We start from the raw sequence: 15,670 nt of genomic DNA, 5'->3' as shown, positions 1-15,670 counted from the left end.
TCTAATACCCACTTTCAGTTCTAAATACTAATTTTAATTACTAATACTAATAAAGGAATTATAGTTCCAATTTTTAAATACTTTTATTTCTTTTGGCACCCTCGTTCTTTCTGCAGCATTTCTCTACATCTCTAGAACGCTCCCACACTCATCCCTCTTTTCTATTGCAGAACTAGTGCATAACTGTATTGGGGATAATAACACTATATAATTACATGGCAAGTCAGATCGCACACAAATTAGCATTAAAATCAATGTTCCTGGCTCAAATAGGCTATTGGTGTCAGCAATTACATGCAGTATATGGCGGATATGATCCGGTATACAAATGAGCACTAAGACTAATTGGTATGCGGTCACAGCCTTTCTTGGTCCAGTACACCGTGGGTTAACAGGATAACTACTTTGAATGGCTATATATGGCAATCGGCAGGGAAGGGGCGGTAATCCTGACGAAGAGGGACAGAGTCCCTCGAAACGCATTGGTTAGCTTTTTGCCCTAGCAGGGCTCCGTAGCCTCGTGACATCACACGCTGCAGAGCACTGTCGGCCATTTTTTTCAGCCGCGCATCCAGTACCGCCATTCCCCCGCACACAATATAATGTTCCTACAGTACCTCCATCCCACCACACACAGTATAATGTTCTCATAGTACCGCCATACCCCCACACACAGTATAATGTTCCTACAGTACCTCCATCCCACCACACACAGTATAATGTTCTCATAGTACCGCCATACGCCCACACACAGTATAATGTTCCTACAGTACCTCCATCCCACCCACGCACAGTATTATGTTCTCATAGTACCGCCATACCCCCACACACAGTATAATATTCCTACAGTACCTCCATCCCACCACACACAGTATAATGTTCACATAGTACCACCATACCCCCACACAGTATAATGTTCCTACAGTACCTCCATCCCACCACACACAGTATAATCTTCTCATAGTACTGCCATACCCCCACACACAGTATAATGTTCCTACAGTACCTCCATCCCACCCACACACAGTATAATGTTCTCATATTACCGCCATACCCCCACACACAGTATAATGTTCTCACAGTACCTCCATCCCACCACACACAGTATAATGTTCTCATAGTACCGCCATACCCCCACACACAGTATAATGTTCCTACAGTACCTCCATCCCACCCACACACAGTATAATGTTCATAGTACCGCCATACCTCCACACACAGTATCATGTTCTCATAGTACCGCCATACCCCCACACACAGTATAATGTTCCTACAGTACCTCCATCCCACCCACACACAGTATAAAGTTTTCAGAGTACTGCCATACCCCCGCACACAGTATAATGTTCCTACAGTACCTCCATCCCAACACACACAGTATAATGTTCTCATAGTACTGCCATACCCCCACACACAGTATAATGTTCCTACAGTACCTCCATCCCACCACACACAGTATAATGTTCTCATAGTACCTCCATCCCAACACACACAGTATAATCTTCTCATAGTACTGCCATACCCCCACACACAGTATAATGTTCCTACAGTACCTCCATCCCACCCACACACAGTATAATGTTCTCATATTACCGCCATACCCCCACACACAGTATAATGTTCTCACAGTACCTCCATCCCACCACACACAGTATAATGTTCTCATAGTACCACCATACCCCCACACACAGTATAATGTTCCTACAGTACCTCCATCCCAACACACACAGTATAATGTTCTCATAGTACCGCCATACCCCCACACACAGTATAATGTTCCTACAGTACCTCCATCCCACCACACACAGTATAATGTTCTCATAGTACCGCCATACCCCCACACACAGTATAATGTTCCTACAGTACCTCCATCCCACCCACACGCAGTATTATTTTCTCATAGTACCGCCATACCCCCACACAGTATTAATTCCTACAGTACCTCCATCCCACCACACACAGTATAATGTTCTCATAGTACCGCCATACCCCACACACAGTATAATGTTCCTACAGTACCTCCATCCCACCACACACAGTATAATGTTCTCATAGTACCGCCATACCCCCACACACAGTATAATATTCCTACAGTACCTCCATCCCACCACACACAGTATAATGTTCCTACAGTACCTCCATCCCACCACACACAGTATAATCTTCTCATAGTACCGCCATACCCCCACACACAGTATAATGTTCCTACAGTACCTCCATCCCACCCACACACAGTATAATCTTCTCATAGTACCGCCATACCCCCACATACAGTATAATATTTCTACAGTACCTCCATCCCAACACACACAGTATAATGTTCTCATAGTACCGCCATACCCCCACACACAGTATAATATTCCTACAGTACCTTCATCCCAACACACACAGTATAATGTTCTCATAGTACCGCCATACCCCCACACACAGTATAATGTTCCTACAGTACCGCCATACCCCCACATACAGTATAATGTTCCTACAGTACCTCCATCCCACCCACACACAGTATAATTTTCTCATTGTACCGCCATACCGCCACACACAGTATAATGTTCCTACAGTACCTCCATCCCACCACACACAGTATAATGTTCTCATAGTACCGCCATACCCCCACACATACAGTATAATGTTCCTACAGTACCTCCATACCCACAGATACAGTATAATGTTCCTACAGTACCTCCATCCCACCCACACACAGTATAATATTCCCATAGTACCTCCATCCTCCCCCACACAGTATGATGTTCCTACAGTACCTCCATCCCACCACACACAGTATAATGTTCCTACAGTACCACCATACCCCCACACACAGTATAATGTTCTCATAGTACCGCCATACCCCCACACACAGTATAATCTTCTCATAGTACCGCCATACCGCCACACACAGTATAATCTTCTCATAGTACCACCATCCTACCACACACAGTATAATGTTCCTACAGTACCTCCATCCCACCACACACAGTATAATGTTCTTACAGTACCTCCATACCCCCACACAGTATAATCTTCTCATAGTACCGCCATACCCCCACACATAGTATAATGTTCCTACAGTACCTCCATCCCACCCACACACAGTATAATCTTCTCATAGTACCTCCATCCCACCACACACAGTATAATATTCCCATAGTACCTCCATCCCCCCACACAGTATAATGTTCCTACAGTACCTCCATCCCACCACACACAGTATAATGTTCCTACAGTACCACCATATCCCCACACACAGTATAATGTTCTCATAGTACCGCCATACCCCCACACACAGTATAATCTTCTCATAGTACCGCCATACCGCCACACACAGTATAATCTTCTCATAATACCACCATCCTACCACACACAGTATAATGTTCCTACAGTACTTCCATCCCACCACACACAGTATAATGTTCTCACAGTACCACCATACCCCCCACACACAGTATAATGTTCCTATAGTACCTCATCCCACCACACACAGTATAATCTTCTCATAGTACCTCCATCCCACCACATACAGAATAATCTTCTCATAGTACCGCCATACCCCCACACACAATGTAATGTTCCTACAGTACCTCCATCCCCCCCACAGTATAATCTTCTCATAGTAAGGCCGTACCACACACAGTATAAAGTTCTCACTGTACCGCTATATCCCCCACACAGTATAAAGTTCCCACAGTACCATCATCCCAGCACACACAGTATTTTGTTCCTACAATAGTGGCTTCCCACAGACACAGGAAAATGTTTCCACAGGACTGGCATCCCCCTCAGACACACTATAATGTCCCCACAGTACTGCCATCCCCCCACTTTTTAATGTTCCCACAGTACTGCCCCCTACATGCACAATATGGTACCATTCACCTCACTGACTACCTCCGACCACCGACAATTAATCAATACTCACTTAGCCTCATTCTTGGTGCAAATACTAATGAACCCAGGATCTATGAGATATTTACCATACGATAGTTGGATAGGCAGGAATGCATCATCCAAAACGGTAGCCCACTCGGTTGCTATGATGGCTATGAATTGACAGGGCTCAGTGGGGTGTGGTATTGGTCACCCTCTCCTTCCCATCATCACAATTTCAGTGATATCCACTAAAGGTCAAGTGGGAAGAGAGATGCTACGTGCCAGAATTGGAGCATCTTAGAGATGTGCCTTTTCTGGGTGGCTGAGAGCTGATTTTTTTAAGCCTGGGGCCACCGTATCCATGGCCCCTTCCTAGGCTATTAATATCAACCCCCAACTGTCTGCATAACCTTTGCTGGTTATTAATTATAGGGGGACCCTACATCACTTTTTTGGGGGGTCCCCCATTTTAATAGCCACTAAAGGCTAAGTATACAGTTATCAGCTGATATTACTAGCCTGGAAAACTCCATGGGTATTACCCCCTTCCTAGGCTATAAACAAACTTCTGTGTGTGAATCAGACCTGATATCTAATGTGATAGAAGATTACAGTGCGGGGAAAATGGGAAACCTTCATATAGACGGCCGGTGGTGATGGAGTCAGTGACCGACTCTGGCCTAATATGTCTCTAGAGCCGTAGTAGAAGATGAAGATGTCGTCCTCACCATGAAGTAGTTATTTCTCATGTCGTGTGTAATGAATATCTCCTGCAGTATTGCTAATGCCGATTCCAGGGTCGGTAAATGACGAGACGAGAATTAGCGTTATGGAAGATGAGTCTATGAGAAACGTGTTCAGCTGCTGACTCCGATGAAGAAACTGCTTGTTGTCTGTGGCCTAAATATATAGGATTTATTAGTAGATGTAAAGAAGGAAACTAAATACTGTAAAATAATAAATCTCCTCATATGTTTCCCCTATTATCTCCAGTAATTGTATTATTATACAGGATTCTTATGATGTTACATCGGCTCATCTTCTCATTCAGGTCTCTACAATATCTGATTCTCTCAGTGAAGATCTTCTGCAAAAGAAAACTTTCCTGATTTACCCATCAAAGATGGATATGGACAGAGACAAGATGGCGGAGAGGATATTACACCTCACCCTAGAACTCACCTACAAGATGATTGAGCTGCTGACTGGAGAGGTGACACTGCTGGGAATGCTGGGACATTATACAGTAACGCTAGGAGGGGATCAGGGGATGACAGTATCATTGTATGTAAAGAAGCTGCGGAGACACCATCACGTGTTTCTCGACGCAAGCAGTGAATAGCCAGGCCTTTCCCCGGGAAGGAACAACCACGAGAAGGGCAGCATCCTATGAAGGAAAGCCACCTATGCCAAGCATGGTATCCATCCACAGACAGCTGTTTCAGGGTGTTTGCCCCTCATCAGTGTGGAGTAGGAATCTGGCTATTAGGAGCAGTGCCTAGTAAAAAGGCTATAAAGGCACAGATGATTGGCCTCGGGGAGACCAAAACATCCAACACTGCGGAGACACCATCACGTGTTTCTCAACGCAGTGATTCCAGAACACTGCCCCCATCCCTTATGGGAAATATGCAGATGCATGTAAAGAAGCTGCGGAGACACCATCACGTGTTTCTCGACGCAAGCAGTGAATAGCCAGGCCTTTCCCCGGGAAGGAACAACCACGGGAAGGGCAGCATCCTATGAAGGAAAGCCACCTATGCCAAGCATGGTATCCATCCACAGACAGCAGTTTCTTTTTTTTTTTTTTTCTTTTTCCCTCAGATGGGAAAATCCACGGTCCAGAAATCCAAGACCAAAGAAAAATCCCAAACAGCTGCGTCAAATCCAAAACACAAAAGCTGTTCCCATCATCATCGGAAAATTTCAGTTTACTACAACATCAGAAAAAACAAGTCAAGACATATTTACAAGGTATCTCCACTTCTTCACCTTCCAAATCACTTCGGCATCCACCTCCCTCTTCCTTCTTTTATCCCATAGAAAACACACATACATCTTCCCCAAAATCACTTTTAGACTATTCTTTACTACAATTTCCTTTCTCTTAAAAACATACACATTCCTCACATCCCATAATACTTCCTTTATACATGCAACTATTATCCACAACACTCTCTCCTTCACTCCATCACACATTCCCAAGCCAAACATGAACAACTCGAATGATAACAAGCTCACACCACACAATTCTTTACACAACGGTCCCATTCTTCCAATCACCTCCCTAGCATAATGACAATTCCAAAACACATGTATTACACTTTCACTTCCACCACACCCACCTCTCGGACACATATCACTTCTCCCCAACCCACGATTCTTCTGAAATTCTCTAACTGGTAACACTCCATGCAAAGACTGCCACACAATCTCACTCTGCCTATTCGTCATACCGTCCAACCGCACTTTCTTCCATACTTTTTCTATATCATTCCCTCTAACCATGTTTATTCCACACTCTGTCTCTCTACATTCAATCATCCTATACACAGCCTTCTTATTACTCAACAACCTAACATCCACATCACACAACTCATACTTCACCAAAAATTTATAAACCCACACATACCATCTAGGCACGTCAAAAGCAACCGGATACCTCAGATCCCTCTCTCGCCACCTCAAACAAAATAAATACGCCCCAAACAAAAACCTACACAGACAAGAAAACTTCCCATCCATCCTAATCACCCTCAACACAAAAATCACAATATTTACACCAAAAAACACCTCAAGGTTTGGAAAACCCAACCCACCTTTTTCTAAACGTTTCACCAAAACCTCCCTCCTAGCCCTCTCTATTCTAGAATTCCACAAAAACACAAACAGAATCCCTCTCATACACATATACCCCGGCGGAAAGACCACTGCAATATATAAAAAAATAGGCAAAATCACACTTTTAATAACTAAGATTTTTCCAAAAAACGAAAGACTTCTCATCTTCCAAAAACATAACTTCCGCTCAACCTTTCCTTTCGCATCATCCCAACTTTCTTTCCCATCCAAACTCTCTGAAAATTTCACACCCAAAACCTTAATAGACCCAGTCATCTCATTCACTCCTACATCCTTACTTAAAACCCCTCCCCCAAAAACTTTACACTCACTCTTCTCCCAATTCACCTTAAATGCTGACGCACCACAAAAAATAGACGCTTATAACTTCACTCGCCTCACAGAATACTCTGAATCACACAACACACACACGTCATCCATATAAGCACTAACCTTCCATTCCCTCCCTCCACCTCCTGGCACTTGTACACCTCTAATCACTTTATCTTTCCTCAACATACAAAGCAACGGTTCAATCGCACAAATAAAAACGACAGGAGACAAAGGACAACCTTGTCGCACACCTGAAAAAAATTCCTACTCCACACTGATGAGGGGCAAACACCCCGAAACAGCTGAATGTGGATGGATACCATGCTTGGCATAGGTGGCTTTCCTTCATAGGATGCTGCCCTTCCCGGGGAAAGGCCTGGCTATTCACTGCTTGCGTCGAGAAACACGTGATGGTGTCTCCGCAGCTTCTTTACATGCATCTGCATATTTCCCATAAGGGATGGGGGCAGTGTTCTGGAATCACTGCGTTGAGAAACACGTGATGGTGTCTCCGCAGTGTTGGATGTTTTGGTCTCCCCGAGGCCAATCATCTGTGCCTTTATAGTATCATTGTATGTGTCAGGTTCCTATAAGGTGTCAGGATGTCGCTGTCTATTTCTCCATGGAAGAGTGGGAGTATTTAGAAGGACACAGAGATCTGTACAAGGACGTCATAATGGAGGTTCCCCGCCCCTCACATCTCCAGGTAATAGACAGGACTAAATACACACGGCCTATAATTATCTGTATGTAAAGAATGAATTCACTCCCTGTATGTGTTTCCTCCAGATCTATCCAGTAAGAGGACAACACCAGAGAGATGTCCCCGTCCTCTTCTTCCACAGGACTGTAACGAAGAAGATCCCAATGTTCCTCAGAATCAGGTAGATGGAGAGAAGGTGTCGTGAGTAGGGTTGAGAGAAAAGGATCGTTCATTTTCAAAAGTCGCCGACTTTTGGCACAGTCGGGTTTCACGAAACCCGACCCGATTCCTGTGTGGGGTCGGTCATGCGGTACGCGACTTTCGCACCAAAGTCGCGTTTCAATGATGCTAAAAGCACCATTTCTCAGCCAATGAAGGTGGACGCAGAGTGTGGGCAGCATGATGACATAGGTCCTGGTCCCCACCATCTTAGAGAAGGGCATTGCAGTGATTGGCTTGCTGTCTGCGGCGTCACAGGGGCTATAAAGAGGCGTTCCCGCCGACCGCCATCTTACTGCTGCTGATCTGAGCATAGGGAGAGGTTGCTGCAGCTTCGTCAGAAGCAGGGATAGTGTTAGGCAGGGTCCATTAACCACCAAACCGCTTGTGCTGTAGCGATTTCCACTATCCAACACCACCTTCTGTTTGCAGGGACAGTGGAAGCTACATTTTTTTTTCCTCAGCGCTGTAGCTCATTGGGCTGCCCTAGAAGGCTACCTGATAGCTGCATTGTTGTGTGTACGCCGCTGTGCAAACCAACTGCTTTTTTCAAAGCACAAATCCTGTTGTTCCTTCCCTTCTGCACAGCTATCTTTTTTGTTTGTCCACACTTTTGATGTAATTTGTGCAGCAGTCCACTCCTTCTTATTGCTGCCTGCCATACCTGGCTGAGATTACTGCAGGGAGATAGTAATTGTAGGACAGTCCCTTTTTTTTTTTTTTTTTTTAAATTCTCCCTAAAAAAATAAGTTGTGGGAGATTAAGATTGGCATTTCTGCTAGAGTGCCAGTCCTGTGCGTGCCATCTCTCTTAAATAGTGGGCCATAGAAAGCCTTTTATTTTTATTTTTTTTAATTTGGTATCTAAATTCTCCCTGAAAAAATTAAAAAAAACGTGGGAGATTAATATTGGCCTTTCTGCTTGTCTGCCAGTCCTGATTGTGCCATCTCTCATAAATAGTGGGCCATAGAAAGCCTAGTTTTTTTTTAAAAAATTGGTATCTAAATTCTCCCTGAAAAAATTTAAAAAAAAACGTGGGAGATTAATATTTAACTTTCTGCTTGTCTGCCAGTCCTGAGTGTGCCATCTCTCTTAAATAGTGGGCCATAGAAAGCCTAGTGTTGTTTTTTTTTTAAATTTGGTATCTAAATTCTCCCTGAAAAAAAAAAACCTGTGGGAGATTAATATTGGCCTTTCTGCTTGTGTGCCAGTCCTGATTGTGCAATCTCTCTTAAATAGTGGGCCATAGAAAGCCTAGTGTTTTTTTTTTAAATTTGGTATCTAAATTCTCCCTGAAAAAATAAAAAAAAACGTGGGAGATTAATATTGGCCTTTCTCCTTGTGTGCCAGTCCTGATTGTGCCATCTCTCTTAAATAGTGGGCCATAGAAAGCCTAGTGTTTTTTTTTTAAATTTGGTATCTAAATTCTCCCTGAAAAAATAAAAAAAAAGTGGGAGATTAATATTGGCCTTTCTGCTTGTCTGCCAGTCCTGATTGTGCCATCTCTCTTAAATAGTGGGCCATAGAAAGCCTAGTTTTTTTTTTTTTTTAATTTGGTATCTAAATTCTCCCTGAAAAAATAAAAAAAAACGTGGGAGATTAATATTGGCCTTTCTGCTTGTGTGCCAGTCCTGATTGTGCCATCTCTCTTAAATAGTGGGCCATAGAAAGCCTAGTGGTTTTTTTTTTTAAATTTGGTATCTAAATTCTCCCTGAAAAAATAAAAAAAAACGTGGGAGATTAATATTGGCCTTTCTGCTTGTGTGCCAGTCCTGATTGTGCCATCTCTCCTAAATAGTGGGCCATAGAAAGCCTAGTGTTTTTTTTTAAATTTGGTATCTAAATTCTCCCTGAAAAAATAAAAAAAACATGGGAGATTAATATTGGCCTTTCTGCTTGTGTGCCAGTCCTGATTGTGCCATCTCTCTTAAATAGTGGGCCATAGAAAGCCTAGTGTTTTTTTTTTAAATTTGGTATCTAAATTCTCCCTGAAAAAATAAAAAAAAACATGGGAGATTAATATTGGCCTTTCTGCTTGTGTGCCAGTCCTGATTGTGCCATCTCTCCTAAATAGTGGGCCATAGAAAGCCTAGTGTTTTTTTTTTTCAAATTTGGTATCTAAATTCTCCCTGAAAAATTAAAAAAAAAGTGGGAGATTAATATTTAACTTTCTGCTTGTCTGCCAGTCCTGAGTGTGCCATCTCTCTTAAATAGTGGGCCATAGAAAGCCTAGTGTTGTTTTTTTTTTCAATTTGGTATCTAAATTCTCCCTGAATAAAAAAAAACCTGTGGGAGATTAATATTGGCCTTTCTGCTTGTGTGCCAGTCCTGATTGTGCCATCTCTCTTAAATAGTGGGCCATAGAAAGCCTAGTGTTTTTTTTTTTTAATTTGGTATCTAAATTCTCCCTGAAAAAATAAAAAAAAAACGTGGGAGATTAATATTGGCCTTTCTGCTTGTGTGCCAGTCCTGATTGTGCCATCTCTCTTAAATAGTGGGCCATAGAAAGCCTAGTTTTTTTTTTTTTAATTTGGTATCTAAATTCTCCCTGAAGAAATAAAAAAAAACGTGGGAGATTAATATTGGCCTTTCTGCTTGTGTGCCAGTCCTGATTGTGCCATCTCTCTTAAATAGTGGGCCATAGAAAGCCTAGTGTTTTTTTTTTTTAAATTTGGTATCTAAATTCTCCCTGAAAAAATAAAAAAAACGTGGGAGATTAATATTGGCCTTTCTGCTTGTGTGCCAGTCCTGATTGTGCCATCTCTCCTAAATAGTGGGCCATAGAAAGCCTAGTGTTTTTTTTTTAAATTTGGTATCTAAATTCTCCCTGAAAAAATAAAAAAAAACGTGGGAGATTAATATTGGCCTTTCTCCTTGTGTGCCAGTCCTGATTGTGCCATCTCTCTTAAATAGTGGGCCATAGAAAGCCTAGTTTTTTTTTTTTTTTAATTTGGTATCTAAATTCTCCCTGAAAAAATAAAAAAAAACGTGGGAGATTAATATTGGCCTTTCTGCTTGTGTGCCAGTCCTGATTGTGCCATCTCTCTTAAATAGTGGGCCATAGAAAGCCTAGTGGTTTTTTTTTTTAAATTTGGTATCTAAATTCTCCCTGAAAAAATAAAAAAAAACGTGGGAGATTAATATTGGCCTTTCTGCTTGTGTGCCAGTCCTGATTGTGCCATCTCTCCTAAATAGTGGGCCATAGAAAGCCTAGTGTTTTTTTTTAAATTTGGTATCTAAATTCTCCCTGAAAAAATAAAAAAAACATGGGAGATTAATATTGGCCTTTCTGCTTGTGTGCCAGTCCTGATTGTGCCATCTCTCTTAAATAGTGGGCCATAGAAAGCCTAGTGTTTTTTTTTTAAATTTGGTATCTAAATTCTCCCTGAAAAAATAAAAAAAAACATGGGAGATTAATATTGGCCTTTCTGCTTGTGTGCCAGTCCTGATTGTGCCATCTCTCCTAAATAGTGGGCCATAGAAAGCCTAGTGTTTTTTTTTTTCAAATTTGGTATCTAAATTCTCCCTGAAAAATTAAAAAAAAGTGGGAGATTAATATTTAACTTTCTGCTTGTCTGCCAGTCCTGAGTGTGCCATCTCTCTTAAATAGTGGGCCATAGAAAGCCTAGTGTTGTTTTTTTTTTCAATTTGGTATCTAAATTCTCCCTGAATAAAAAAAAACCTGTGGGAGATTAATATTGGCCTTTCTGCTTGTGTGCCAGTCCTGATTGTGCCATCTCTCTTAAATAGTGGGCCATAGAAAGCCTAGTGTTTTTTTTTTTTAATTTGGTATCTAAATTCTCCCTGAAAAAATAAAAAAAAAACGTGGGAGATTAATATTGGCCTTTCTGCTTGTGTGCCAGTCCTGATTGTGCCATCTCTCTTAAATAGTGGGCCATAGAAAGCCTAGTTTTTTTTTTTTTAATTTGGTATCTAAATTCTCCCTGAAGAAATAAAAAAAAACGTGGGAGATTAATATTGGCCTTTCTGCTTGTGTGCCAGTCCTGATTGTGCCATCTCTCTTAAATAGTGGGCCATAGAAAGCCTAGTGTTTTTTTTTTTTAAATTTGGTATCTAAATTCTCCCTGAAAAAATAAAAAAAACGTGGGAGATTAATATTGGCCTTTCTGCTTGTGTGCCAGTCCTGATTGTGCCATCTCTCCTAAATAGTGGGCCATAGAAAGCCTAGTGTTTTTTTTTTAAATTTGGTATCTAAATTCTCCCTGAAAAAATAAAAAAAAACATGGGAGATTAATATTGGCCTTTCTGCTTGTGTGCCAGTCCTGATGGTGCCATCTCTCTTAAATAGTGGGCCATAGAAAGCCTAGTGTTTTTTTTTTTAATTTGGTATCTAAATTCTCCCTGAAAAAATAAAAAAAACATGGGAGATTAATATTGGCCTTTCTGCTTGTGTGCCAGTCCTGATTGTGCCATCTCTCCTAAATAGTGGGCCATAGAAAGCCTAGTGGTTTTTTTTTTTAAATTTGGTATCTAAATTCTCCCTGAAAAAATTTAAAAAAAACGTGGGAGATTAATATTTAACTTTCTGCTTGTGTGCCAGTCCTGAGTGTGCCATCTCTCTTAAATAGTGGGCCATAGAAAGCCTAGTGTTGTTTTTTTTTTAAATTTGGTATCTAAATTCTCCCTGAAAAAAAAAAAACCTGTGGGAGATTAATATTGGCCTTTCTGCTTGTGTGCCAGTCCTGATTGTGCAATCTCTCTTAAATAGTGGGCCATAGAAAGCCTAGTGTTTTTTTTTTAAATTTGGTATCTAAATTCTCCCTGAAAAAATTAAAAAAAAACCTGTGGGAGATTAATATTGGCCTTTCTGCTTGTGTGCCAGTCCTGATTGTGCCATCTCTCCTAAATAGTGGGCCATAGAAAGCCTAGTGTTTTTTTTTTAATTTGGTATCTAAATTCTCCCTGAAAAAAATAAAAAAAAGTGTGAGATTAATAATGGCCTTTCTGCTTGTGTGCCAGTCCTGATTGTGCCATCTCTCTTAAATAGTGGGTCATAGAAAGCCTAGTTTTTTTTTTATTTTTAAATTTGGTATCTAAATTCTCCCTGAAAAAAAAAAAAACTGGGAGATTAATATTTAACTTTCTGCTTGTCTGCCAGTCCTGAGTGTGCCATCTCTTTTAAATAGTGGGCCATAGAAAGCCTAGTGTTGTTTTTTTTTTAAAAATTTGGTATCTAAATTCTCCCTGAAAAAAAAAACCTGTGGGAGATTAATATTGGCCTTTCTGCTTGTCTGCCAGTCTTGATTGTGCCATCTCTCTTAAATAGTGGGCCACAGAAAGCCTAGTTTTTTTTTTTTTAATTTGGTATCTAAATTCTCCCTGAAAAAAAAACCTGTGGGAGATTAATATTGGCCTTTCTGCTTGTCTGCCAGTCCTGAGTGTGCCATCTCTCTTAAATAGTGGGCCATAGAAAGCCTAGTTTTTTTTTTTAAATTTGGTATCTAAATTCTCCCTGAAAAAAAAAACCTGTGGGAGATTAATATTGGCCTTTCTGCTTGTCTACCAGTCCTGAGTGTGCCATTTCTCTTAAATAGTGGGCCATAGAAAGCCTAGTTTGTTTTTTTTTAAATTTGGTATCTAAATTCTCCCTGAAAAAAAAAACAGTGGGAGATTAATATTGGCCTTTCTGCTTGTCTGCCAGTCCTGAGTGTGCCATTTCTCTTAAATAGTGAGCCATAGAAAGCCTAGCTTTTTTTTTTTTAATTTGGTATCTAAATTCTCCCTGAAAAAAAAAAAAACAGTGGGAGATTAATATTGGCTTTTGTGCTTGAGTGACAGTCCTGCGTGTGTGGCATCTCTCTCATTTGGTGCCACAGAAAACAGAGTGTGTAACATCGTGCCTGATTTTCCTTGCGGTCTCACCCACCTATAAAGGGATATCTAAATCATACAGAAGTTAGAGTTCACCTTGTAAGTTGTTTGACAGTAACAAATACCGTTAGTTTGGTGACGTTTTTAAAACAATGAGGAAGTCTGGTGGAAGAGGTCGTGGCCGTGGGCGTTCATTGCCAGCTGGTAATGATGGTAGTGGTAGTGGAGCATCGGGTGGTCGTGGGAAAAACAATATAGCACCTAAGTCTCGAGCTGTGGAGCCAGGTTCGTCGTCTGGCTACGCAAGGCCTCGAACGCTCCCTTTTCTGGAAGTAGGAAAACCGCTTTTAAAGCCGGAGCAGCAAGAGCAAGTTTTGGCTTACCTTGCTGACTCAGCCTCTAGCTCTTTTGCCTCCTCTTCTGAAACTGGTAAATGTAAAAGCAGCACGTCGTTAGTGGATGTTCACGGTCAGGAACAAGTCGCTTCCTTGTCCTCTTCAGCAAAAACAGCAACAGAGGAGGATGCAGCAGGCGACACAACGGGTTACTCCATGGAGCTCTTTACACATACCGTCCCTGGCTTAGAAAGTGAAACAGTTAACAGGCCATGCCCATTACACGTTGAATCTGACATGGAGTGCACTGATGCACAGCCACAGCCAGACTACTATGCTGGTCCTTTGACTCAGACCACAACATTGCCCTCGCAGGGTACTGATCCAGAATCAGACCCTGATGAGACTATGTTTCCCTGTCACGAACGCTATACCACCGACTTACACGGTGACACAGACGAAGTTGCACACGAGCTAGAAGAGGAGGTTATAGATGACCCAGTTGTTGACCCCGATTGGCAGCCATTGGGGGAACAGGGTGCAGGCGGCAGTAGTTCTGAAGCGGAGGAGGAGGGGCCGCAGCAGGCATCAACATCGCAACAGGTTCCATTTGCCGGGCCCGTAGATGGCCCAAAACACGTGGCAAAGCCAAAACCTGTTGGAGGACAGCGTGGCCATCCGGTTAAAGCTCAGTCTGCAATGCCTGAAAAGGGATCCGATGCTAGAAAGAGTGCAGTCTGGCATTTTTTTAAACAACATCCAATTGATCAGCGCAAAGTCATCTGTCAAAAATGTTCAACTATCTTAAGCAGAGGTCAGAATCTGAAAAGTCTAAATACAAGTTGCATGCATAGACATTTAACCACCATGCATTTGCAAGCCTGGACTAACTACCAAACGTCCCTTAAGGTTGTAGCACCCTCGGCCAATGAAGCTAGTCAGCAACGCTACATCCCTTCCGTCAGTGTAAGGCCACCATTTTCCGCACCACCTGCAGTATCTGTGCAGGTTTCGTTGCCAGGCCAAAGCAGTCAGGGTCAGGGAATCACCAGTTTCGTAGTAGGAAACACTGCATCTAGGGCACCGGCGGCAACAATACCGTCTCCAACCGTCTCTCAGTCTGCCATGTCCACCGGCACCCCCGCTAGTTCCACGATCTCCAGCTCTCCAGTCCAGCTCACCATACATGAGACTCTGGTTAGAAAAAGGAAGTACTTAGCCTCGCATCCGCGTACACAGGGTTTGAACGCCCACATAGCTAGACTAATCTCGTTAGAGATGATGCCCTACCGGTTAGTTGAAAGCGAAGCTTTCAAAGCCCTGATGGACTACGCTGTACCACGCTACGAGCTACACAGTCGACACTTCTTTTTGCGAAAAGCCATCCCAGCCCTCCACCAGCATGTTAAAGAGCGCATCGTCCATGCACTCAGGCAATCTGTGAGTACAAAGGTGCACCTGACAACAGATGCATGGACCAGTAGGCATGGCCAGGGACGTTACGTGTCCATCACGGCACACTGGGTGAATGTGGTGG

General features: G+C 42.3%; 1 protein-coding gene across 1 annotated transcript in view; it reads left to right on the top strand.

The window, feature by feature from the left end:
* LOC138662906 (oocyte zinc finger protein XlCOF7.2-like) overlaps positions 1–15,670 on the top strand; it is a 59,172-nt gene that overhangs the window by 17,247 nt on the left and 26,255 nt on the right. The window contains exons 2-4 of the mRNA XM_069748907.1: positions 4,922–5,083; positions 7,628–7,750; positions 7,834–7,928. Of these exons, the coding sequence (XP_069605008.1) occupies positions 4,922–5,083; positions 7,628–7,750; positions 7,834–7,928 (380 nt within the window). The remainder of the gene's footprint in view (positions 1–4,921; positions 5,084–7,627; positions 7,751–7,833; positions 7,929–15,670) is intronic.

Source organism: Ranitomeya imitator, chromosome 2, assembly GCF_032444005.1.
Source record: "Ranitomeya imitator isolate aRanImi1 chromosome 2, aRanImi1.pri, whole genome shotgun sequence".
Taxonomy (NCBI): domain Eukaryota; kingdom Metazoa; phylum Chordata; class Amphibia; order Anura; family Dendrobatidae; genus Ranitomeya; species Ranitomeya imitator.
This window is presented reverse-complemented; position numbering and strand designations above follow the sequence as displayed.